This window comes from Genypterus blacodes, unplaced genomic scaffold, assembly GCF_046128005.1.
Source record: "Genypterus blacodes isolate CSIRO-AG114 ecotype Tasmania unplaced genomic scaffold, CSIRO-AGI_Gbla_v1 ptg000058l_1, whole genome shotgun sequence".
NCBI classification, from domain to species: domain Eukaryota; kingdom Metazoa; phylum Chordata; class Actinopteri; order Ophidiiformes; family Ophidiidae; genus Genypterus; species Genypterus blacodes.
This window is the reverse complement of record NW_027466870.1, coordinates 3,837,892-3,864,091: the sequence shown is the minus strand read 5'-3', so window position 1 is coordinate 3,864,091 and position 26,200 is coordinate 3,837,892. Positions and strand designations below refer to the sequence as shown.

Below are 26,200 nucleotides of genomic sequence, written 5' to 3'. Positions count from 1 at the left end.
GAATGTGGCGCCAATCAAAGGTTCTACTTTCAGATCAATAATGATGTCAGGCAAGGGCAAAAATGCAGAATGGAAGAAGTTAAAGCCTGTTGTGACAAAACATTAACCAGATTACACAACCTTACACATGCAAATCATATATATTAATGCAAACAACCACATTCAGCCCATATAAACACAACACAACAGGTGATTAGTTGGTCTTCTAAAGTGTGGATGCAGCATGTCCACATTTTTCAATGTCAGATCCCAGTGAGCAGGTCACAGTCTAATGCGCTGTGTTAATAGGATTGTGAGGGAATGATGTTATTTAACTCCCTGAAGCTTCATTCACGTGGTGTGTCACAGTCAGGTGTGAGTGTGAGCCAGAGACATGAAGGAGCTGCACTTCCCAGGTACATTTCATCTGCTTTTAGAGACTATTTTCTGTCATTCTGTTACATTTAGAAGAAGCTACTGTTCTCAGCAATGATTTAGAGGCTTAAATGTGATGTGTCTTTATTATACAGCATCTGTAAATATTAAAATATCTGTGGGGAAACTGATTATTAAATCTATTCCTATTCCTAAATGGTCTTGTACTGGCAATGTGCCCAAACAAAACTGAAGAAGCAACTGTCTTTAGTCTCCAATCATTCAAGGTTGATATAGGTGTTGATTTTAGTCAACTGTCATCTGCTCCTCTCATGTTTCATGTTGGTTATCATGATAAAAATACTATTTAACTCTAATTTGACAGCTCTGTAAATCATCAAGCTTTGTAAAATGATTTGCTGGCGTTGTCCTGTACAAACACACTTCTACCAGTGACCCATCAACGCTGTGTCTAAAAATAAATGTTGTAATCCTTGGCCGTCAGTGTCGGCGGGAGAGCAGGCACTTTGGCCTATATTTGTCTGTGGCCTATATTTATACCCCGGTGATGGGAGCCATTGTATGATTAGATTTACAACAGTTTAGTATCAGAGTTGGCTTCTGTCGTTCACCTCATCACGGAAATGTGTGGAGCTCTGACGCCATGGAGCTTTACTGATGGAGAGCCTAACATCTGACCCAAGGGTTTGTTGTGGAATGATATTTAACAATAATGCATGCAGTTTCCTGTGATAAGAGAGCATAAGGGATGTGAGGTTTAATATGAAAGTCAGTCAGAAACTGTTTGGGCAAAACAAACCAATAAGCTTGAGCAGTTTCATTTTAAAGATTGTTTTGTGAGAGTTCATGAAAAGGATTTGTGTTTCCTGGACACAGACTGAAGAGAAGGTCTATACTTTACACAGGATAAGGATATTTTAAAGGAAGCAGGTCCTTTTGCTACAGCACAAATGAGATTAATGGAGGTGAAGCTCATTACAGATCACAGAGCCCGGTCACATTTAGACAGTAGATCAACATGTATGAATAAATATGCTGTCAGCTGTTCCTGCTCCACAGAATCAAAGGAACAATAAAAGCTGCTGTTTAATTTAATTGTTGAGCTCAGGAACCAAAGCTTATTTGAGGCCACATTCTCACTGTTTTCAAATCCAAATCTGTGTGAACATCACACATCTTTCAGTTTTAAATCATCTCTCAAAATGTTTTCCGAAGTGGTGAAATCCCGACCGCAGCCTCGGCAGAAAGACAAGAAGAAGGTGAAAGATGAGGCTGCACAGGCCAACAGGACCACCAAACTCCAGACCGCCGCCACTCCCCATGCCACCCCACTGCTGACTGAAGCAGAGAGAATGCAGCTGTCCCCCTTTGAGAGGGTGGTATGGGACATGGCCCACAACCAGAGGGTCGTCAATGACCTGATGCTCGGCAAGAGGATCGGCTTCTACGAGCTGCGCGGAGAGATTGGGCAGGGCAACTTCTCCATTGTCAAGCTGGGCGTCCACGCTTTGACAAAAGGTCAGGAATCACAAATTAATTCTGTGTTTATTTTGGTTCCTTCCCTGCGTCCTGTCTGCCTAGTGAAGTTATGTTTGTGTGCTCATCTTTGTTTAAATCTCTCTCCCAAGTCTGTTTCTTCTATTGACCTTTTATCCTTTCTCAGGCCTTCATGATAACATTTGTGCTCCCTCTGTTTTCCGCCTCAGAGAGAGTCGCTGTCAAAATCATAGACAAGCCTCGTCTGGATAAGAAGATCCTGTCTATGGCCCCCACAGAGATCAGCAGCATGGAGAAGCTCTGTCACCCCAACATAGTGCGCCTTTACGAGGCCGTAGAGACGACCAGGAGGCTGTATCTGATGATGGAGTACGGCAGCGGTGGAGACCTGTTCTCTAGAATCGCCACCAGGGGGAAACTGACAGATCTGGAAGCCAAACTGGTCTTTGCACAAATTATCTCTGCTGTCAAACACATGGTGAGTGAGTGACGCCTCTGTGTCTGCAGTGTGTAGCACCAGGAGACATGAATAACACAGATGTAGTGTTGATAGATCTGTCAGTCAGTTGGAGGTTGACAGCAGCTTCTCTCTTTCTACCTGTGACACATTCTTACCATTCAGATTACAGACTGCATCTTTATATCTCATAGTAAGAAACCAAGACAGGATACCTACTTTAATGTTCCACCCTTTCCAGCATGACAACAACATCATCCACCGAGACCTGAAGGCCGAGAACATCTTCTACACCACCAGTTACTACATCAAGGTGGGAGATTTTGGCTTCAGCAGCGTGTGTGCGCCCGGCGAGCTCCTCAGCACCTTCTGTGGCTCCCCACCATACGCTGCTCCAGAGCTCTTTGGGGAAAAAGGCTACAACGGACGCTATTCTGACATCTGGGCTTTGGGAATTGTCTTGTACTTCATGGTGACGGCCACGATGCCCTTTAGCGCAGACAAGCTGGGGAAGCTGAAGCGCTGTATCCTCCAAGGAACTTACAGCATCCCTGATTATGTGCCCAGTGCGTGTCAGCAGGTCATTCAGGCCATGCTGCGCCCTGTTCCAGCTGAGCGCTCCTCCCTCAGCCAGATCACAGCCAGCAGCTGGATGAGGGGGATTGAGTATCCTCGCCCCTGTGCCTTGTTGCCCCTGTCCCCGGCCCACTTTGCCAAGGATTCCCAGGCTTTGTCTGAGGAGGAAGAGGAGGTGAAGAGCTTGCTGTCTGAGTTGGGTATTCTACCAGTCCATCTCCAGAACAATGCCTGCACGGACTGCAGGAGTCCACTGACGGGGGCCTACAGGATCCTTCTTCACCGGGTCCAGAGGAGGAGGTCGGTGGAGGCTGTAGGTTATTCAGCTCTTCATCCTGACGACTACAGGGCCCCCAGGAAATGGTCGACGGCATCTGTGAACAAACAGAGTCCCACGGCCGTCTGTGTTATACTGTAGTGAGCAAGATGGCAACTCGAACACGAGATGGACAGCAGCTCCACGTCCACAGGCTCACTCACACTCATGCACTCAGTCACCACACGTTCACTCTACCAAGTTGTTACAATAGTGAACACAGTAGGACAGAACATGTAGAGTAATAGGAGACAGGTTACAGATTAGAGTTATTAGTTTTGTTTGCACTCTAAGTCCATTATAGCTTACACATGAGGACAGCTCTTCTTATTAGCTGTGGCTCTCCGTGACAATGACATAACCGGCTGTGTTCAGTACAACAAGCTTACTGACGCAAAATGTTCATGAACCACGCTGTGACTATCAGCATCTTTCAATCCTGCTTAGCCTCAGTATGAATCTAAGGCACTAATCCAAGGCCACAGGTAAATCTAATGACGGACACACTGTAAACATGCCCGGCTGGATGGAACATTAATGGGAAAACCGGGACAAAAACTCAGGGAAAGTGAAGAAATTATGACGGCAAAGCAAACAGAATGAGCACACAGGACGGGTGTGCAGCTTTGCAACACTTAATCTCTTATATGCCTTCATTGAATCTCAGTGTTTGTTGAAATGAAAACATGTGTAAATGCTGTGTGTGTGTTTTTATCTGGAGCATACAGTTTTGAATTTTGTACAATTTTGCCATTTTAATCTAATTTTGTAAGATGCTTGTGTGTTTTAATAAAGGCTTCACTGGTCTGAACGTTACATTTCTCTGTATGAATGTCTGTCCAGGTCATGGGAAGGTCAATCTCAGGCACCTGGACTTTGGTTTGAATCAAGTCTAAGTTGTAAAAACCAAATAAATCATTGCAAAGGTTTTTCAGAACAGTTTTCTCTCAGGTGACGTTCCCACCGTGGCTCCATCCTTCCAACAGGGGGCAGGTTATCATCATGCCATGTGTGTGTGCATGTGAGAGCACAGACAACAGACAGGCTCCTAGGATGTTTGTTTATTGCGCAACATAGTAGTTTGATACCATCCATACATCCATCCATCCTCCTTACCCGCTTATCCATCCAGGGAATGCTGGAGCCGATCCCAGCAGTCTGGTTGATATCATTCTAATTAAACGAATTCTCTAAGGACCACAGCCGCCCGCTGCTCTTAGTAACAGATAATAATATGAAGGATTGGTCTTTTTATTTTGTTTGGCAATAGGTTAGAAGTTGGCATATCTGTGTTTCATCCCAATGTGTGTCACCCAGCCTGAACGCTGTGGTTCATTTCTCTGTACTCCTCCTCTCCCACCTCTGTGAGCTCACACATCACTCTTTACTATTCATCATCACTTCTTCAGCCAGTATCAGCACACACACTTTTTGTTAATCTTGATCCTCAACTGTAGATTATGTGAACCAGCCATGATCTCAACCTGTCCAAACAAGACAGACTCCAAAGGGTTTCAGAAGGAACAGAGGCAGACTCAGTTTACAGTTGAGGGAGAGGAGTCTAAACGTGTTGTTTATTTAAAAGTGAAGTTCTTGCTCAATGATTCACGTGTGAAAGTTCTGTTCAGACTTCCGCTGCCTCTAGCGGTTTACAAGTTCAACCCTTAAACTGATAAGTGATACATTCTCTCTGCTCAGTTGTTTAAGTTAAATGCAGCTCGTGTTCAGTGTCAAAGTGAATTTCAAAACTGATAAAGGAGCAGAAAAGAAACAGATTCATCACAGAAAAGTAACATGAACAGACATGACCTTTGAATCAGGAATTGTCATGAAAGAAATGTACTTTTGTGTTTGGCTTACATGTAAAGAGGCACAACAGGTTTAGGAATCAATGACTTACTAAATAGTTGAATAACATTTTTCCAAAGTGGCCAAAAACCCCACATTTTAAAGAATCTTAAAAAGTGAAAGTGAAAGTTTACTCCTGCCTCATAAAAAACAGATTTCATGTGAAATGACACATTTTCATAGCTAACTCATTACTTTCAAATTCACGAGTCTTTGTCGTCATTAGCATCGCCCCAATCATTTCTATGAGACAGGATATCAAAGCCAAATCAGTTTGTCTGTAAGTTAATGGTAGTTGGCAGAGGGAGAGTCGCTTTAAGCTACTGGAAGAAATCCAGCTGGGAATCGAGGTCAGGGTGGTTAAGAAGCCGAACAGAACTGTACTGACTGAAACAAACAAAGGAAGCGAGATTTAACATGTCTGTGATTGTGCAAAGGGCCTGTGTGTGTATAAATGCTCCGGTGCACGGCGCAGCTTCTGCAAATGAAGTCACCAGTTACTAGATGAGCGATAAACGTGACATGGAGGAGAAGATTGAGCCCCTCAGACACGTCTGCAGATGGGAATATGGTCTTAGAGAATTGTAGAGGCCTTGTTTCCAATGATTCTAATGTTGAAATGTTCAAATATAAACTCATGCCTATCAACACAGAGGCATTGATGGCCTGCACTTCAATGTAAAAGCATATCTACAGTAGCATGAGGCCTGAAACGTCCTTTAAGCAGCAGAAGTAACTTTAGTGTTTACCATTTGTCCAAAGGGGTTCATTGCTCTCCTGTAGATGTGGTGCAATGTTTTCAACACTGTCTGCCTTAAAATTACAGCTTCTAGATAACCTCAGAGCTGGATGACTGATCCTCTTCACAGCCAAGGCAGACTGGAGGTTTAGAAACAAGACGAATGCCAGATTGATGTTACGACTGTCACCACCAAAACAAGAAATGCTGGTATCTGCTAAGCTGCCATGGCCTTTGTCCGATCCTGAGAGCCAAGGTGGGTGGATAATTATAATGGAAGCAAGAGTGTTTTGTTTGTACTATCCCTTTATTTGATATAGTGTGTCATACAGTATAGTTCATCCGTAGTGCTGATATATAAAAATATGGAAATCTGTCATATAAAAGATTCTCAGCCTCTCCCCAGCGGTTTACCGTTGGTTGTTGCTACATGCTCTCTCTCTCTCTCTCTCTCTCTCTCTCTCTCTCTCTCTCTCTCTCTCTCTCTCTCTCTCTCTCTCTCTCTCTCTCTCTCTCTCTCTCTCTCTCTCTCTCTCTCACACACACACACACACACACACACACACACACACGCACGCTCACACAAAAAAACAATACATCGCAAAGCTGCCAAAAGAGGCTCAGTCCTCGCAGGCTTAAAGAGCATTGAGTATTGTGTTGGCTCAACTAAATGCAGTTTGTTACACAGGTTATTATCTCTGAAGAACAATCAAAACTACGACATAGTGACCTGTATTCATGATTTACATCCTGTGACAGCTACAGGAAATACCTTCACTACTGAAACATGATTACATGCATGTGAAGGAAGGTGATATACGACGCCTCAGAGAGGGATGAAGCAGCTTCTCTCCTCTCTCAATCATCTCTGCTTTCTTCTCTTTAGTGCCCTGTAATGATGAAACAAGGAATTACACAACACTGAGCTGGTCTGTTAGACATTAAAGACCATGTGTTTGTGTGTTTGTGTGTGTTTGCTTGCCTATCCTCTTTGTTTCTTACCTAATTCTGTCCATTTCGTTGATCCACCACCTGCATCAGCTCCAGCACCCATTCGTGGTATGGATTGGCACAGACGGTTCGTGCTTTTGGTTTGCCAGGCCTCTTCTTCATCTGAAACCTGTGCACAGCAGAATTACTCAGTAGATGCATCATCAGGCTTATTTCAGGCCATGAGTGAAACCAGGTTAACACATTGGATCCATTTAAAGAAGCATTCAACTGTGATATTGAACCTGTGAAGACAAGCAAACATCTTAAACGCTGAACACAATGTGATGTTAGGAGGAATCTTAATGGGAGAATTTATCATTGTAGTTGGCGGGGTTATTTATTTTTCCATTAGTCTGAGCCAAATTTCAATACCGGGCAGTTTTCACAATGAGGGAGCCAAAGGTGAACAAAATACGGTTTGACACTCACACAACAGCTCTGATGTTGCAATCGCCATCTGTTTCCTGCATCCTGTAACTCTCCACGTTTTTTTTCTGCATGTTGGGGTTCTTGGTTCTGACATGGCCGATGCAGCAGTTACCGTACGAGCCTGTAGAGAGACACAACATCGCACAAGGTTTTGGTTTAACGTGCCAAGAATTTAAGCGTCGCTCGTGGGGACAAATTAAGCAATCGTTTAATTACTATAAACATCCAAAGAGAAAGCAATCTTACCATCTCAGCTCAATACGCGATATTTGCTGATATTATGTATTTGTCATATATGGGCAATGAAGTAAATTCAAGTAAGGAGAAGATTAGAGAAGTCTGGTTCAATCCCCAGAGACTGAATGAAACAGCAACTCAAGCTATGTCCTTGTTATCACCTTTCACATGCCCTTGAGCAAGGTAGCCTACATACCGCGACTCCCAATTGCTCCTGTGGGGCTGATCAGTGGCTTAACAGTGACAAGGGAGCAAAACAATCTGTGTGATTTACGGCACAGTCTTCACTCAAGCTGAGGGAGTGTTGTCTCATTTGTACTTGATGATTAGAGCATGTGCAGAAAGGTTTTAAGCGTGCGATCAACGAGGAGAATGATGTTATTGGATGCATGTGATGGATTTGTGTGTCGTCGTTGAAACGAAACCTGTGCAGACACACTTTGACACATTTCTGGATCTGCACCAAAATGTTGTCGGATTTTTGAGATGTCTTGCAAAATTGCAATCAGTCAATTAAACTGAAAACACAAACTCCTGTGAAATTACTCACACAAATGCCCACAAAAGTCTTTATCATTATACAAATTACTGCAAGTGTTACCATAATAATGTGGGCTGGAATAAAACTCCTGTTTAGACTTTACATGTGCATGAAGTGCAGATTTACTACTGAATTTGCGTTATAAGCTCAAACATTATCTTGCATTAACGTTTCATTACCTTGTGCCAGGCTCAGGTACATGCAGGTGAAGAGCAGGAGGAAGAAGACTACTTGGAACTTCATGGCGGTCGCTGCTGTTGTGTGGTCGCTGAACAGAAACGGACAATAACTCAGAACTGAAGTTAATTGGAAACAGAGACTCCCATCCGGCCCCGAGTTCCTTATGAATCCTGGCAGCTGACGCAAGATTATACATCTGAAAACTTTCCAGTCTTGTGAAAGAGACGGGTCAGCTAGTTGACCCCTCATCAAAACACTTCTCTCAGTCTTTGGTGTACAACAGAGTGCAGCTGTTTCATTCTAAGATGTCTGAGTTTGTGGGAAATGATGGCTGATTTGCTCTGGATTCATCTATCACATCTTGTTTCTGTCAACACTTAGAACATGGAGCAACATGTTTTGTAGTGTTTGTCATGCATTACATTCTAAACATGCAGAGAAAAGTGTCTACTCACATTCACAAGATGTCCTGGGAGGAAAGCCTTTGCTCCTGTGTAGTTTGTGTCTGCCTCTCCCCACTCTTATAGTGCACACATGAAATGCTCCCTCCCCCATCATGAACCCTCTCTCCCCTCCTCCTGTTACATGTAAGTGACTCTGTGACTGAAATGCTGGGAAGAACTCCACCGAACCTCAAAAAGTTGGACTTTTCTCGAGTTACGTATGAAGACACTGCTGGTGATTCTTGCTGGTATGACCAAACACTCACAACCATGGGTCAATGAAACATTATATTAATAACCTGTGACAACTTCACATGAACTTATCAAGACTTAGGCACTGATTTATTGTTTTATCAATTGAAGTTTCAAAATACGATAACATTTCATTTACTTTTTCGCATGAATTCACTGAGCGCAATACCAAATACCTTAGTGTAGCGTCATCATTACAGAATACAACAGAAATTCAGAAAATGATGATGTTCATTCAAAAAATTAACAATAAACAGAGGTACAAAGTTAACAAAGTTATAATTTAGTAATAATCCCCTCCTGTTATTATTATTGTTGTTGTTATTATTCTGTTTTATGTGGATGAAACTTATTTTTCCGGTATTTTTTGCTGTTATTGATTTGAGTGCAATAAAGTTATCAATTATCAATCAATAACGTGTCTATCGCTCAATCCATCTATCTATCGACCCTACACCGCCATCTAGCGGTGAACACTGGGTTTTCGCCTCAGCTGTCCACTACATTTAGTGCACGCGCATTTTCGCCTTTATGGCAAATGCATTGAAACGGAATTTGGCGAAGTTAGCACAAATATACACATCCGTTTTTCAAAATAAACTACCAAATATATTTTCATTTATACATCCACAAACATACTTATGTGGTTTTATGTTTTTCAGTTATTGATGCGACATATAAAAGCAAAAAGAGTATAATGACATGTTCCTGACATAATACGAAACCGTTAAAGTACAGTATTTTAGTGAGGACTGCATTCTCCAGCCAATTTCCAGACCTGTAAGTTTATACCAACATAATAATTATAACAATGGGACAAATATCTTTACAGCAAAATGCCTGATTAAGTGCCTTAGAGAATGTATTGGGAAGTGGCAGATTTATAAGATGAGTGAAATTGAATGTGGCATGAAGGTTATCCACGGTGTCAGAGAGCAATTGTGTTATCACTTGAAAACTTTTCTTGCCTTTTCTGGAAAATGTAATAAACTTTCAGTTGATTTAGCAATTGTTCCTTTCGTTTTGTTGACTGAATGCATAGCAAAGGTAAAAGGATTCATAGAAAAAGCCTGTAAATACAGGATTGAGAAGGGGTCCCACTCTGGCCTCCTGGGAGGGAGTTACAAGGCGGTTGTACTGATTTGTTCAAGAGCAAGTGTGTTGTTGATCAACTGGTAGTGTGAATGTGAAACATTAGCGAGTCAACAGTTCATGGTTCAGGTTTGCAGAATTTGGGAAAAATGACAGGTCAGGACATACTGACATTTAAGTGACACAATGAAACCCTCAAAAAGGAAAAATGGGATAAGTAAAAAAAAAAGATAACAATGGAAGAAATGTGTATTATATGCATTTATATTGAATACAATTGTGTACACACCTCTCTGACATGGTTAACAAGAATTGATTATCACCAACGTAGGATTGATATTGGATTTTAGTGTTAAATATGCTTCTTTAATAAAACGGCCAAACTAATGTTTATTCATGTATCTACCTATCTATATGGATTCTTATAGACCTACAAGCATACCTTCCTATAAACCCTCCTGTATAGCCATCAGCCTCACACATATCTGTGTACTTGGGACACTGACTTATTTGACACAGAAAAAGCAGGAGTCAGGTTAACCTAACATGTCATATCTCTGACATCTTTCATCAGTTTGTCCAGTTTGTGTGGTCGAGACACGATAACACCATTGATAATGAACAAATGATGCTTGGTTAATGATAAATTGGATTGGATGTACAGTCAGCAGAAAAGTGGCTTTAAAAGGGAACCTCTTCTCCCACTTCTTCACATCCACAAGCCATGAAGGTGTTTGTGCTGCTGGCTCTGTCCTTAGCCCTCGTGGGTGAGTTGTTGTTCAATGTTATTTTAGTTATTTAATATTTATATTTCACTATTTCACTATTTCACTATGAGAAGCACTTTCTACATACACAATGTTAAATGTAAATGAATTATATCATATGAATTGAATGTTTCAACATATCTTGTTTGGCTTTATGAACAATAAAGTAACATTTAATTTTTCTCTTGCAGCTGGCCAACATGTCGGGATTGGTAAGATTAAAAACAAAAAAAAGATTTTTCTAATGTGTAATAATTCAATTAGTTCAAACCCAGTTTCAAAATCAACTTTATCAAACACCTTTATGAGGTGAAAAGGACATTTTCTTCAGATAATGCGTGCAACATTTCTGTCTGTGTCCCAGTTTTCTTTTGTTGTTGATTTGTTTTGTTGTTGATGTGTGTAATTGTGCAGCTCCACAGTTTTCTGCTGGAAAGACCTACGTGTATAAATACGAAGCAGAACTTATGGGCGGGCTACCTGAGGACGGTCTGGCACGGGCTGGATTAAAAATCGGGAGCAAAATTTTGATCAGTCCAGCCGTTGGATCACCTAACACCCTCCTCCTGAAGGTTAAGACCAGATATGAAAAAGCTTTCAAGCGATTTTCGCCACTTACCTCATTACTCATCTTCATTCAAACTCTTTTTCCTCGTAGCTTGAAGACGTTGAGCTCTTTGAGTACAGCGGAATCTGGCCCAGAGATAACTTCATCCCAGCCCCCAAGTTCAAACTCGCCTTGGCTGCTCAGCTTTCCACCCCCATTAAGTTCGAGTATACAAACGGTGTTGTCAGCAAAGTGTTTGCACCGCCTGGTGTCTCTGTAGCGGTGCTGAATGTCTTCAGGGGAATCCTCAACCTCTTCCAGCTAAACATCAAGAAGACACAGAATGTCTATGAGTTGCAAGAGGTATGAGTGTATTTCTCTGCACACTTCTTCTGTATGTACAGACCATCCTACTTAAGCTCACACACTGTATATACATTGATGTTCCCTAGCCTGGAGTTCAGGGTGTGTGCAAGACCCAATACGTAATCAATGAGGACCCAACGACTGAACGCATCCATCTGAGCAAAACCAAGGACCTGAACCATTGCCAGGACAAAATCATTAAGGACATTGGTTTGGCTTACACAGAGAAATGTCCCGAATGTGCTGCTGTAAGTGCAATGTCACCCTCTAATGTACAGTATTACTTTAGTTTGTTAAATCTACTAGCAGATATCTTTACTGACATAATTCTTCCACTACAACTTTACTACATTGCACCGCTAACACATGTGAACTGTTGCTGACATAGATTTGAAATTGAATACTTTTACTTGTAATTGAGTATTTCTTCCAATAACCTGATAATATTGGGCTTCTTGTCTAAACAGAAAGGAGAGGCCCTGAAGGGAGCTGCTGCCTTTAACTACATCTTGAAACAAACAGGCTCAGGCGGCCTGCTCTTGCAGGCTATTGCTACAGAACTCATTCAGTTCGCACCTTTCAGCCTCCTGAACGGTGCTGCCCAGATGGAATCTAAGTATGTCTTTCAAAATGACAAGGCAGTTTAAAATACATACATTTATAATATAACAAACTGTGACAGTGCAGATTCACATGATGCTTCCATGTTCACAGGCAAATGATGGCCTTCGAAGAAACACTGAACAGCCTGGTGCAGCCCATCAGGGAGCAGTATGTTGCCCGTGGATCCCTGCAGTATGAGTTTGGTCCTGAGCTTCTCCAGACACCCGTCCAGCTTGTGAGGATCACCAACCCAAGGGTTCAGGTATTTTTAAGAGAACTTTGCTTACTTCTTGTTTAATTCATTGTTTGGCAACGTTCTGTAATGTGGGGAATTGCTTTTTCTGGCAGATTGTTGATGTCCTGAACCACCTTGCGATTTACAATGTGGCTAAAGTTCATGAAGACGCACCCCTGAAGTTTGTGGAGCTTGTCCAGCTACTTCGTGTGGCCAAAATTGAGACTATTAGGGCCATCTGGGCTGAGATCAAACATAAAACTGAACACAGGTGACTGCAAATTTCATTCAAAAAAGTGTTAAGTAAAGTAAAACATGCCATGGATATTAAGATGACTCTTCTTCTTTCTCAGACACTGGATGGTCAATGCCCTCCCTGCCATTGGAACTCATGTTGCATTGAGGTTAATCAAGGAGAAGTTCATTGCTGATGAGCTGACAGTTGCAGAAGTTGCCAAAGCTCTGATTGCATCCGTGCATATGGTGACAGCTGACTTGGAGGCTATCAAGCTTGTTGAGGTAAGACAACATGTATAATGCCATTGTGTGTTTACAGTGATGAGAGCATTGGGACAAAGCATCACTTCTTTATTTCACCACCCTCAGGAGCTGGCATTCAACCAAAAGGTTCAGGCAAACCCAGTTCTGCTTGAGATTGTCATGCTGGGCTATGGTACCATGGTTGCAAAATACTGCGCTGAGAACCCAACTTGCTCTGCTGAGCTTGTCAGGGTAGGGTTAATGTTTTTTGTTTTCAATATCACAACTCAGCTTTAACATAAGCGACAAGAATAAAAACTACAACGTTTTCTGACTTTCCTCCCCCAGCCCATCCATGAAATTGCTTTGAAGGCTCTTACTGCAAGCGACATTGGTACTCTCACTCTTGCTCTCAAAGTTCTGGGCAATGCTGGCCATCTTGCTAGCCTTAAGATGATCATGAAGCTGACTGGCTTTGGCCCTGGTCCTGCTCTGCCACTGAGAGTTCACATTGAAGCTGTTCTGGCCCTGAGGAACATTGCCAAGAAGGAGCCCAAGATAGTGAGCCTGACATCCTTCATTCCATTCCAAATTAAGGCATAATTCAGATACATGTACATGTAAATTTCCTTAATCACTTTTCTATTTGTGAATTAGATCCAGAATCTTGCCATTCAGCTGTTCATGGATAAGGCTGCCCACCCAGAGCTCCGTATGGTTGCTGCTGTTGTGTTGTTTGAGACTAAGCTGCCAATGGGTCTGGTGACAACACTTGCTCAAGCAGTGATGAGAGAACAAAACCTGCAGATTGCTAGCCTTGTCTTCACTTACATGAAGGCCATGACAAAGAACACTGCCCCAGACTTTGCTCCTGTGTAAGAACCTAAATATTAAGTCATGTAGAAGTTTTTGTCATTTCTTTTTCATTTTTCGGGCTTTAGATTCTGATACATGTCAACTATCTTCTCTCAGTGCTGCAGCATGCAATGTTGCCGTGAAGATCCTCAACCCCAAATTTGCCAGACTGAGTACCCGCTTCAGCAGGACTCTCTACTATGATGCCTACCACAGTAAGAGAATACAAGATTAATAATCAAGCAAGTTGGTGTAAAAACTTGTCTTCAAAAGATGCTTCTGTTTTGTTTTCAGGCCCCTGGATGGTCGGTGCAGCTGCAAGTGCTTTCTACATCAATGATGCTGCCACTCTTCTGCCAAAAGCTATTGTAGCCAAAGCCCGCACATACCTGGCTGGAGCCTATGCTGATGTTCTTGAAGTAAGAGGATGTGCCAAAATAAATACAATTAATGAAATGAAAGACTCATGAGCAACAATGTCCCTAGCTACAGCTTAGAACTGTTCTTGTTGTTAGCTTTCGTTCAACTAATGTAATTCATTGTTCTTAGCTTGGAGTGAGAGCTGAAGGAATCCAGGAGGCCTTCGACAAAGCCACCCATGTGGTTGAGAACGCTGACAGGCTCACAAAGATGAAACAAGTCATGAAGGCTGTAAGTTTAAGTGACCATTCAAATATGAATATACTTTCATAAAATCATTTTCTTTGTCCTTTTTCTCATATATGTACTTTCCTTCCCAACACAGATTGCTGAGTGGAGAGCTAATCCTGCCAAACTACCACTGGCCTCTGCGTATGTGAAATTCTTTGGACAAGAAATTGCATTTGCCAACATTGACAAAGCCATCATTGATCAGATCATTCCGGTAAGGCATTCTTTATCTTAACACCTGATCTCTAAGGAATAATTGTCAAATGAACCATGTGACTTAAAAGATACTTTGTGTTCACAGCTCGCAACCGGACCAGCAGTTCGTACACATGGAAGGATGGCTTTAGAGGCTCTCCTGTCTGGTATCTCAACGCATTACGCTCAACCTCTTCTGGTTGCTGAGGTACGCCGCATCCTGCCCACTGCTCTTGGTCTGCCTATGGAGCTCGCGTTGTACACCTCTGCTGTGGCTGCTGCAACTGTAAAATGTAAGTTCCATCACTGAAGCATCACTGAGCGGCTGTTGAAGTTTCTCCCAACTGATATATTGTTTGTCTTTCATAGTGCATGCCACTGTGACGCCCACTCTACCCGCCAACTTCCCAGTTGCGCAGCTTCTTAAATCTGACATCACCTTGAAGGCAGAAATTGCACCAAGGTGAGTATAACAATATTGCATGAAACTGAAGAAGCTTGTATGTCTAATCATTTCATTTGAAATGGAAAATGGTATCATTCAGTGAAATTCATGTTGAACTTTGTATTTTCTCTTCCTGTCAGTATTGCATTGAACACCTATGCAGTTATGGGGGTGAACACTGTTTTGGCCCAGGCCATCCTGATGACAAAAGCCGAAGTTCACGCAATTGTTCCAGCAAAGGTGGACATCAAGTTGGACTTGATTAAGAACAACTTCAAGCTTGAGCTTTTGCCTGTTCCTGTCACTGACAAGATTGCATCTGTCGCGTATGTATCTTCCATTGTCCCTTAGTAACATGTATGAGCTAGACATATTTCCTTGTTTCAAACTTTTTTCTTTGTACTATAGTGTTGAGACTTTTGCTATTGCAAGGAACGTGGAAGATCTTGCATCTCCAAAAATAACACCGTTGGTTCCAGCAAGAGCAGCAGTAGCTTCAGGACAATTGTCAAGGGAGTCCCTCTCCTCTAAGCTTACTTCTACAATTGCATCTTCTTTGGAAGGTGGCATGGTGAGTTTGACTCCTGATCTGTTTAACCAATATAATTTTCAACTACTTTCCAAACTAATGTGGTGCCCTCTGTCTTTTCTAGTCATGGTCATCTGAAATTCTTCATGCTGACCTGCAAAACGAATTTACCAAGCCCAAATTATCCAAGCCGTTCCACAAGACAATGTGTGCTGCAATTGAAATGTTTGGAATCAAAGCATGCACAGTGGTTGAATCTCTCAATGCTGCTGCGTTCAGCAGAGTTCCACTCTATGCCGTTATTGGAAAACATGCGGCCTTAATCAAGGTTGCTCCAGGCAAGTGAAATGAATGGCATTCGTTTACTGACATAATTGATTTTGTAATTAGACAGGAAATGTAATGTTTTTATTTCTGTTTTTGGTTGAAGTTGGACCAGCTATTGAGAGGATTGAGCTTGAGGTGCAGGTTGGAGAAAATGCAGCAGAAAAGATTGAGAAAGTGATCAACATCAGTGAAGAGGAAGAAATCATTGAGGAGCAAAATGTCCTGATGAAACTCAAACAAATCCTTGGTCCGAGTCGCAAGAACATCACCGCATCTTCCTCCAGCTCCAGCAGTTCTCGTTCATCCAACTCTAAGAGCAGTTCATCATCTGAGTCCTCTCCCAGATATTCCAGTTCCAGTCCAAAGCAAAAGAGCAGGATCGTTGACGTTAAATCTCCAAGCAAGAGAGCGAAAAACACCAGAGCAAGCAGCAGCTCCAGCAGTGCTTCTAGCAGCCAGTCCAGTAGCCGCTCAAGCCCTTTAAGCTCAAGCTCTGCCAGGCAAAACTCAAACGTAAGACACTACATCATGTCTTCACAAGTGTAAAATGGTAGCATACTGTCTGTTCAGGAATTAAGTTTGATGGTATGGTTTGTTTTTCTATTGTAGGAAAAGATCTATAACATGAAGTTTACCAAGAACCAGGTAATTACTTATATGATTATATTTTAGATACATATTATGTACTCTGTTTACATAATCTTTTTAATGATTGGGTTTCTGCTTACAGCAACAGACTTCCACTGAGGAAGCCATCTACAAAAAGGTGATGTATCAGACCAAACCATTCAGTCTTAAGTACTTAAAGTGAAAAATATTTCTGTGAACTTCAGTCTCTCCTTTCCATCATAAAGGCCAAGTACCTCGCTGCTACTGTTAGGCCTGCTGTGACAATTCTCCTCCGCGCTGTGAGAGTTGACCACAACAAGCAGGGATACCAGATTGCAGCCTTCTACGATAAAACTGCTCGCCGTGCGCAGCTTATTCTTACCAACCTGGAAGAGACCAGTAAATGGAAGATGTGTGCTGATGGTGTGATGCTAAGTCACAACAAAGTGGAGGTAAAACCTTCAATTTGTCCTTCAGCTTATTTGACAGTGGCATTCACCACATTTTGAAAATGTCTTATCTGAAGTTTTAACAATTTTAATTATGACATCTTTTCATTTTTTGTAGGCCAAGCTTGCCTGGGGTATTGGATGCAAAGAGTATGCAACTATTATCACAGGTGAAACTGGAGCTGTGGGTGCAGCCCCTGCATTGCGCCTGATGGTCGACTGGGGCAAACTTCCAACAGCCGTCAAACGCTATGCAAAGGAGTAAGCTAAAAACAAACACACGCAATACATGAATATCCACACAAAAAAATCTAAATCTAATAAACTGTTATTTTTATGTGTGATCAGGCTTCCTAATTACATTGAACGCATCTCTGGTCTCACTGGATTGAGCCTGGCAAAGGCAAAGAATGTTCGCACAGAGTTTATTCTGATTGTGTCCGCTCCTTCTGAGACGAGCCTGAATTTTGTGATGAAGACACCAAGGGTATAGTGTCACTACAATTCTTATGGAACACTGAATACATCATTTACATAAGCTTCAATTTGTCATTCAGATTGTATGAATGTTCCAATTAAATTCTCTAGCTGACCATTTACAAACTGGACGTGGGTCTCCCTATTAACCTGCCCATTGGAGAAACTACTTCTGAGCTGGAAGTATTCCAGGACAACTGGGCTAGCAAGATCAACTATATGTACGGCAAGGCTCATGCAGGTGAAGACAAGGAAAGGAACAACAAGTTCCACTGAAACTTTTGGCTGATCAATCAATAGTTCACCCATTGATCACTCTTTTCTTTCTCCTCCAGCTGAGTGCACCCTCTCGGATAACACACTGACCACATTCAACAAGAGGAAATTCAACCATGCGTTACCTGACTCTTGCTACCAGGTTTTGGCTCAGGATTGCACCGCAGAACTCAAATTTATGGTTCTGCTGAAGAAGAATGCCTTACCTGAACAAAACCAAATCTATGTGAAGATTGCAGACATGTAAGTATAGTGCTTGTGTAAAAGTGTTAAAAGTCCAAAAGGATCAAATGTAAACCTTGTAATCCATACCAATACTACAATATATGATACCACTGAGATTTCAATATTCCCTGCTGTAATGTTTCTCTACAGAGATGTTGATATGTACCAGCAGGACAATGCTATCATGTTGAAGGTTAATGGAATGGTTGTACCCATCCGCAACCTGGCCTATCAGCATCCAACAGGTCTTTTGCATTCAAATTTAAGTGCCTTGCTAAATTATTATTATATTAGTCAGTAGGCCGTTATGAAGCACAACTAACACACTATGTTTGTACTTGCATTGATTTTAGAGCAAATTCGCATCACAAAGAGAGGTGAGGGCGTCGTTCTCCGTGCTTCAAGTCTTGGTCTTCATGAGCTGTACTTTGATCCGACCACATGCAAGGTTGTGTATTAAAGTTTCTAAGTCTGCTACTTACAAATACTGGTTAATGATGTGCTTAAACATTGATTCTATGAATCCTAAACTGTTTTGTTTTCCTGCAGATTAAAGTGTTGGACTGGATGAGGGGACAGACCTGTGGTCTCTGTGGAAAGGCTGATGGAGAAATCAGACAGGAGTTCCGTACCCCCAACGAACGCATCTCCACACACGCAGTGAGCTTCGCTCATTCTTGGGTTCTCCCTGCAAAGACTTGCCAGGATCCCTCTGGTAAAACATATACTCTACATACGTTTAGGTTTTATTGCTCTGTTTTTACTTGAGTGGACAGCATTCAGAGCTTCACTTTACCGTTTCTACAATTTTCCAGGATGCCGAATGAAGATGGAATCTGTGAAGCTGGACAGACAGATAACCATCCATGGCCAGGAGTCCAAATGTTTCTCTGTTGAGCCTGTGCTCCGCTGCCTGCCTGGTTGCTTGCCACTGAGGACTGCCCCCGTTAAGATTGGCTACCACTGCGTGCCTGCCGGTGAGTCTATGACATATAACATCTGGTTCATATTTACAGTTGTGGAAAATGTTGCATAGTGCATGACTGATTTCTTCTCTTCACTGTTGCAGATACTAACATGGACCGCTATGAGGGTCTGAACAGCATGTTGGATAAGAGTGTGGACATGAGGGCAGAAGCAGAAGCTCACCTGGCCTGTCGCTGCTCCGCTCAGTGTGCCTAATCTCATGGCCTTCAGTCCCATTTTAGTTGATCATCTATTAAGACACTGACAATGTTTCTGATTCATGTGTATGTACTTGACATGTTAATAAACTGACACAGCATTTAAATCTCTTCTCTGGAATTTATTATCAATTATTTCCTTTTATCACGCTTTGATTGAGAATGTAAGGCCAAATTGTCTCAAGTGCATCAGATACTTAGGTAGATATTACCATAACTGTAAAGTAATGCGCTAATATAACAAATATATTAACAATCTATTAATATAGCACAACAAAGCAATAGCACAACTGTCATCTTATTCTCAACCCCAAATCTGATTGGATATCTCTGATGATCTGAAATCCTTTTCCCTTAACAGTTAAACAACAAATCCATAAATGATGCTCAGTTCGAATTCACAACGAACAAGGAGGTTTAAAAATGTGGGTGCTTATTGTTAAATTTTACAGGTATCAAAATAAACAAATAAATAAAATACAAAATACAATGACTTCAAGATTGAGTGGAGTGTTGGTTATCTGATGTCTTCAACAATGTAAGATGATCAAAAAAAATAATGTCACGACAAGAAGCCAAACATTATATTGTAGCGAAATAGTAAGCTAGTGTCCGCAGCTACAGTAGTGCTAATTACAATGAAATTTGATAGTGGCAGTATAATGGCGAATAAAAGATGAAACACGTATGAAAGTAGAGAAAGCTTACCTCATGAATATTCACGGAGTCATTTTACTCAGTAGCCAACCCGGAAGTGAAGCGAACTGTAGGCACTTAATAGTTTAGCTTGGCACAAAACTGACAGAGGCATACTGTGAAAATGTCAAGTCACTCTGACCACACAAATAAAGATAAAAGTGAACAAATAGTCATTGTCACTGTGTCCCCTATTGTGAACTTTGAAACTCCAGTTCATAGATATGATGAAGAGTTTGCAGCTACAAAAGAGAACAAGACTGTCTTACTATCTTTATATAAGACTAGATTTATTGTATGAGTGGTGTCTGATTTTCTTTTAATATGTGATTGTCACAGGGTAAAACATTCTGAAATCAAAGTCAAAATGAGTCAGGTGACCCTAACCTTGTACATATTGACTCATTGACCATTTAAGCCAAACAAATTCAAGCTTATCTAAGTATGCTTCTGGGACTTTGCCTTTAAAAAGGTGCCTGTGACTGCAACTTCACATTCCCATCAGCCATGAGAGCAGCTGTAATCATGTTGCTATAACAACAACACTGGGAGGCAGTGGCTCAGTGGGTAGAGCTTCCGCTTGGGAACCGGAGGGTCGCCGATTCAAGCCCCTGCCGAGGCGCCCCTGAGCAAGGCACTGAACCCTCAATTGCTCCCCCCTCTGCGAAGGGTGGTAATGTAATGTAAGTCGCTTTGGATAAAAGCGTCTGCCAAATGATCATAATGTAATGTAACAAGGTTGGGTTTTAATTTACTATTGTAATTTACTAGTTTGTTTCTCACACATTTCTAACAGTACTTCTGATTAAAACAAAATCATCCACATTCCACTATGCTCTATTTATTCGGCCATTGACAAAAATGTCATTCTTAATATAAAAATAATAATAATTAAAGATTGAAGCATACAATAAAACGAAAATACAAAATAAAACGCTGACAGGCATGTTTTAAATACATCATGTGTAATGAGATTGTCTGGAAGACTTGTCAACATTCCTCTACAAGAGCTATTTTCATTTGTCAACACCACACTATGATAAACACATTAATCAAAAACAATATTAAAGTAATTAACATTCATATTGATGCTGGAGTCTAATTTCAGGGTTATTCAGTTTCTTCCCTTTGAGACCCATGAATGTTTCTTATCGCTGTAACAGTTATTTTAACATTCTTTACATTACATTCAGCAGCATGAACTCTAAAATCTAAAGCGTGCTAGATGATCATCTTCCATCTAGCTTGAATTGCTTCAATACCAGCAGCACAATAAAGATAATGTCAGGTGCTGTTGCAAATTAATACATCAATGATCACTTACACACACTTCAGAAACAGTCCCAGTGTGTCAGTACACACCAGGAAAGATGATAAACACAAGGTAGAAGGTAATCGCAAGAAATAAGATATGACCCCACTGCAAAACTACATTTACACTGACAAATAAATAAATAAATACATTTGTCACATAATCTGTGAATACAAAAGTAAACTCACAAATAAAAAGGAACAAATCTCAAATGTTCTCACTGACCACCCAGAGCTGGCAGAGAACTCTTGTGTGGCTTCCAGGAGGAGTTCAGTCATGATGTTCAGTGCACATCTGCAATAACACATGTGGAATTCAGCGTTTCAACTACAAGCGCCTTAATAACTCCGGTTTGGCGTCATATGGAGCTTTTCTTTATGTGGCTGCTGTGGTCATTGCTGTTGATCAGTTGTTTGTTGTAGACGGGAAGTTCACCATTAAAACCGACACTTGATTCTTGGACACATGGCGTCTTCGTCTTTGGTTTGGAGCTGGAAAAAACACAAGACAGGCCGACACACACTTAATAGGCCCACTTCTTTGTTGTATGTTATGTTCTTTTAGTTTCATAAATCATGCAGGTACCTGTGTTCTGGAATAAGGCAAAGTGTGCGGTGCAGGTCTGCTGTGGCCGGAGAGCTGAGCGGTGCACATCTGGCTGTGGAGGAGAGAGTCTCACACTTGTATTGGCTGAGCTTTTCTGGAGCTGAAGCTGTACCAGACTCTGACTCAGCTGTGAAGATGAGACAGATGGAATTAAATTTACTGATCCTTATCAATCAACTGAATGAGTCTAAGGTGTAGAAAACAACCGTGTAGCATTGGGACGGACACACTACAGGGTTTCATACTCACAGATGGAAAAGGCACTTTTTGACTTTGACATTTCTGGTTTCTGTGTGTCTGAAAATGGAGTCAAGTTTAAAAACTGATGTTTGAGCCACGTCGCACGATCCTCCTCAAAGGCTTTCCTCTGTAAGGTAAATCAGACATGAGTCATCTCTAAACAACTATAAGAATGCTGCTTGAACACTGCAGGCATTAGTACTTCACTTCCTCATCATCATCATAATCATCATTTTCACCTCATGGCTCAGTCTTATGGCTGCTTCAGTGAAGTTCCTTCTCTCCCTCTCAAAGATCGTTCTCTGTTCTTCCAGGGTCTTCCATTCATCTTTCAGGCGCTTGTTCTCCTCCACCATGTAGCAATCGCTCGGCAGGGACGGCGTCTCCTCATCACACGGAGAGTTCAGCCGCTGCTACAAGGGCAGAGAGACCATGTGAGAATGCTCCATGATCCAGCAGCAGGGGGAAAAACACCATGCCTACTATTTCAGGGGGATTCCAGGTATACCTGCAGGAGCTGCTGCTGTGTGTGGATAAAATCTTTGCATTGCTGAATCTCCAGCTTCAGTCTGTCCATCTCCTCATCCTGACCTTCTCGTGGAACAGCCTCGTTCATTCTTTCACGCAACTTAGCCAAAGACGCTGAAAGAACAAACCACAAAATGGGACACAATAACAAAAGGCACAATAACATCCATGTGTGTAGGTCACACAGTGGCAGGAAGCAGTAGGTAGACCACCTTGACTGTCTAGTCTCTCCACATGGCTTTTGAGTCTTCTCCACTGCAGGCGAATGCTGTTGGTCAGCTTTTCCCGAGCATGAACACAGGAGAGTTCAACACTTTCCTTACTGGAATCAAACACTTCTTCGTCCTCTTCTGAGTCAGCCTGATGGGGCAACAGAACACATTTCAAATTCAATACTAACGGTAAAAGAAGAAGGAATAACTGTTTAATGCGCTGAGGTGGAATCTTAATTTCTCACGTTTTATAAAATTAAGCAAGAGAAACGCAGACAAGAAAGTGTCCAACCTGCATGTTTCCATCTTCATGCATCTCCCCTCTCCCTGCTTGTTTCCTCGTTCGCAGAATGGTCACCATGTCTCTTTTCATCTGCTGCAACACCTTCCTCAACTCTGCGTTTTCCAGCAGCAGCTCCCTCTGTCTGCTGTCATAGTCGCTCAGTAGAGTCTTATACATCTCACCTTCATGCCTGAGGACAGGAGAGATTGATTTTTTTCATCAAATACAACTTCACAATGAGTGTAAGTTCTCGTGCATTGGTTCGACAGCGCTGCAGAGATTTCACCCTAACAGATTTTCTTGTACGCCGTGAGCTTACTTGGCTTCCGTCTTTACAGTTTTCCAAAGGCTCCTCTTCCCATCGGCTCTTCCGATGTAGTTTAATACATCAATGGCTGAAAGCGTCAAAGAAAAAGTCAGGAAGAGTCACAGAGGGGATTTGTATCTTCAGACTTCGGCTTAATCTATTTTATATCCTTACCTTGTTTCTTTTCCCTTTTGTCGACCAGAAGTTGATTCAGGCGCTCCTTCAGCTTGTTAAATTCCCTCTCCTTCCTCTTCATGTCGTGATTGTACTGGCTGGCTCGGCTTGCGATAACGTTCTGTAGTTTTTGCACCTGGTGAGGGAGAAATCAAACAACGACTGCAGTTTGCCATGTGTGTGAGAAGGAAAGCCTGTCAGCAGGTTCATGCCACACAGTACCTCCTCTTTCTCATTTTTCAGGCTATTCTGCAAACTCTTCACTCTGAGCTGTAGCTGACGTTCTCTCTCCAGAAGTCCTGTGGTTTCCCGTTTAGAAAGCTCAAGCTGCTCCTAGGATCACAGATCCACACAGACAGAAACAATCACTACTATGTCCTGAGTGACTTTTGTATTGATTGTAGTTTTTTTGAAGATGAATCCCTAGATGGAAAGCCTTTACCTTTAGCCTTGTGCTGGTGAGTTGCAAGTACTCCACATTGCTGTTTGACTTGAGCTGCTCCACTTCCATGTTTTCAAGGGTTTGGACGCCCCTGCGGTGCAGCTGAATCAGGTCATACATGCAGTTTAGCACAGCCACAACATTCAGGTTTGAGCAACCGCCCTGCTCCGCCCGGACGGGAGGGAGGCCGAGGGATGAAACCTCCTGTAGCAGCAAGAGGAGAGGAAGAGAAAGGATATGCAGGATTAGAACGGCTGCACTCTGCTCTCATGCAGTGTGTTCATCTTTATATACTGTATAAACTATGTACAGGGAAAGTGCAACACCACTGAGGATCAAGCCTCCTCACCAGATCTGCTTGGTGAAACATACACACAGTAGATAAGTCCACCCTGAATTCAGCAGATGCACACGATCAGTAACTGCATCACAGGTACGTGTAAGCGTAAGTGACTGACCTGGCTGATGTGTGAGAGACATTGTCGCACGTTGTCCTCTGTGCAGAAGGGGCCGAGCGTGTAAGAGTTTCTGAGCCGTGGCAGCAAGGAATGGGCAAAGTGTCTCAAGGGGGCTGCTCTACATTCAACAGAGCTGCTGGGGATGTCACCCACTTCTGAAATAAAGGAAATATCTGTCAAGCCTTTCTGTAGGTCTATGCTGGTAAACATTGAAGAGGATCATAGTGTATTTAAATATTTTTAATCAGTAAGAATGAGATCATACAGCCGCTCTTTCTTCAAAGGTCTTAAGGAGATGTTGCAGGAATTGAGGTTAGTGTGGGCAGTAAAGCTATGAATAGCATTCATCTGTCATCTGTGTCAGTTTAACCCCTTCCTTATGCACAAGGCACAAAGCTCAGGGTATAAGATACAATTATGGTACTTGCAAGTCACTTTTGCTGGAGAAACTGTATTTCTGGTTGTGTTTATTTCGGTGTTTCTTTTCCTGTCATTTGTGGCTGCAAACTCTCAACTCACCACGGAAGGACTCTGGCATTGTTGCAGTGCACTCTTCAGGCTACATCCATGGATCATCTACAACATGAGCAGGACACACAAGGACCAAACTATGCAGTCTGCGAGGAAGCAGGGAATCAGATTAGCAGCGCCAATGTCTGGATTACAAGGAACTTAACATGCAGCAAGTTATCAGAAATACAGCACAACCTAAATAACTCACATTGTTATGGTATATTTTTCCAGATTAAAGTTCTATAAAGGAAGTCCTTCTCTGATCTCAAAGCTTTGATGTTGATGTTACATCTAATGAAAAGGACTTTATAACGCTGCTAAGAGAGGTGCTTATAAATCAGTGAAGCCTGAGTAGTCAACAGGTTTGGAACCAGACCAGCATCTTAACTCTCAATACTCTTATGAGCAGCTAATCAGACTAATACCACGCAGACAGTAAGGTGATTTGCCTGAGACCAAGCCCTGTCCCCCTACTCCAGGGGGTGTCAACAAACAAGCATACACAGATATTATTGAACATTACAGCATTGTCTTTTGCAATATTTTGTCTTTATGTTTTTATTATCAAATGCTGAGCTGTTGCTGATCTCTGTTTTTCCATACATTCCATATCCATGCTGTGGTTCATTACCTAATGGGACTTGTTAATCTTTGGTCTCAATGATGCTGAGACAGGTGGCAAGCCTGCAGCCATTAAGCGTAACCAGTGGAGACTAGACTGGCCTCTTCAGAATAAATACCCTACATCACCGATACGTGGAAATTGTAGGAGCACATTTAAGGAGGGTTTAAGGGTTCGGTGACACTCAGATAAGACAATGTAAACATACGAATGAGACTGTTTTACGTTATGTTTTTCGCAGATTGTAGAAGAGTTTCGAAAAAGGACAATTGGAAACAAACAATTAACAGAGTACCTTGAACGCAGCAGCCCGTCAACCAGTTTACGCACAGCTAGATTAACTGCTCTAAACATCACGATACTGCCGCCGAGTTTAGCAAAAAAGCTTTCTTATTTACACAGACAGACTTACAGAATGCTTACATAAATGAGTTAGCGACACAAAGTCTCAAATACTCACTAAACGTTTCGGTTAGTCATAAACTCTCCGTTTGCTCCTCGGTACACGGTGGCAGCTCCTCAGCCATATCAGGTCAGCCTCTTCGTGTGCTTGAAGCAGCGTGCTGATTGGTCAACTCGTTGTCAAGCAACCAATGTTCGCTAAACGTGATT

The 26,200-nt window shown here is 42.0% G+C and overlaps 4 protein-coding genes and 1 long non-coding RNA gene across 6 annotated transcripts; 2 read left to right on the top strand and 3 right to left on the bottom strand.

Moving 5' to 3' along the window:
- Positions 1 to 1,243: 1,243 nt before the first annotated feature.
- LOC143002974 (serine/threonine-protein kinase NIM1) lies at positions 1,244 to 3,391 on the top strand. The gene is made up of 3 exons (XM_076153418.1): positions 1,244 to 1,893; positions 2,082 to 2,350; positions 2,571 to 3,391. The coding sequence occupies exons 1-3, from the start codon at positions 1,578 to 1,580 to the stop codon at positions 3,321 to 3,323; spliced, it is 1,338 nt and encodes a 445-aa protein (XP_076009533.1). The 5' UTR covers positions 1,244 to 1,577; the 3' UTR covers positions 3,324 to 3,391.
- A 2,863-nt stretch (positions 3,392 to 6,254) lies between these two features.
- ccl25b (chemokine (C-C motif) ligand 25b) lies at positions 6,255 to 8,786 on the bottom strand. The gene is made up of 5 exons (XM_076153493.1): positions 8,644 to 8,786; positions 8,188 to 8,276; positions 7,231 to 7,351; positions 6,811 to 6,928; positions 6,255 to 6,698 (listed from the first exon to the last, which is right to left on the bottom strand). The coding sequence occupies exons 2-4, from the start codon at positions 8,249 to 8,251 to the stop codon at positions 6,811 to 6,813; spliced, it is 303 nt and encodes a 100-aa protein (XP_076009608.1). The 5' UTR covers positions 8,252 to 8,276; positions 8,644 to 8,786; the 3' UTR covers positions 6,255 to 6,698.
- Positions 8,787 to 10,699: 1,913 nt separating this feature from the next.
- Positions 10,700 to 19,223, top strand: LOC143002998 (vitellogenin-2-like). Its single transcript, XM_076153449.1, has 33 exons — positions 10,700 to 10,742; positions 10,934 to 10,954; positions 11,157 to 11,314; positions 11,401 to 11,652; positions 11,742 to 11,903; positions 12,123 to 12,271; positions 12,370 to 12,520; positions 12,607 to 12,764; positions 12,847 to 13,012; positions 13,100 to 13,225; positions 13,322 to 13,534; positions 13,631 to 13,848; positions 13,946 to 14,043; positions 14,123 to 14,247; positions 14,378 to 14,479; positions 14,574 to 14,693; positions 14,781 to 14,967; positions 15,044 to 15,137; positions 15,260 to 15,445; positions 15,528 to 15,690; positions 15,773 to 15,986; positions 16,079 to 16,470; positions 16,724 to 16,741; positions 16,830 to 17,036; positions 17,152 to 17,294; positions 17,382 to 17,520; positions 17,622 to 17,751; positions 17,846 to 18,029; positions 18,162 to 18,256; positions 18,365 to 18,459; positions 18,561 to 18,726; positions 18,827 to 18,988; positions 19,081 to 19,223. The coding sequence occupies exons 1-33, from the start codon at positions 10,700 to 10,702 to the stop codon at positions 19,191 to 19,193; spliced, it is 4,950 nt and encodes a 1,649-aa protein (XP_076009564.1). The 3' UTR covers positions 19,194 to 19,223.
- On the bottom strand, positions 18,905 to 20,021 carry LOC143003005 (uncharacterized). The gene is made up of 3 exons (XR_012963829.1): positions 19,904 to 20,021; positions 19,161 to 19,227; positions 18,905 to 18,994 (listed from the first exon to the last, which is right to left on the bottom strand). It is a non-coding gene; the product is annotated as an uncharacterized LOC143003005 (long non-coding RNA).
- A 1,304-nt stretch (positions 20,022 to 21,325) lies between these two features.
- Positions 21,326 to 26,124, bottom strand: LOC143003000 (afadin- and alpha-actinin-binding protein-like). Of its 2 annotated transcripts, none has more exons than XM_076153452.1 (14): positions 26,049 to 26,124; positions 24,973 to 25,070; positions 24,454 to 24,608; positions 23,996 to 24,199; positions 23,776 to 23,886; positions 23,554 to 23,689; positions 23,392 to 23,467; positions 23,082 to 23,262; positions 22,790 to 22,937; positions 22,558 to 22,691; positions 22,289 to 22,462; positions 22,059 to 22,176; positions 21,789 to 21,936; positions 21,326 to 21,694 (listed from the first exon to the last, which is right to left on the bottom strand). In XM_076153452.1, exons 2-14 carry the CDS (start codon positions 24,989 to 24,991, stop codon positions 21,562 to 21,564), a joined length of 1,737 nt encoding a protein of 578 aa, XP_076009567.1. In that variant the 5' UTR covers positions 24,992 to 25,070; positions 26,049 to 26,124; the 3' UTR covers positions 21,326 to 21,561. The 2 variants fall into 2 exon arrangements, with proteins under 2 accessions (XP_076009567.1, XP_076009568.1); XM_076153453.1 differs by having other exon boundaries at positions 22,289 to 22,459.
- Positions 26,125 to 26,200: the final 76 nt, after the last annotated feature.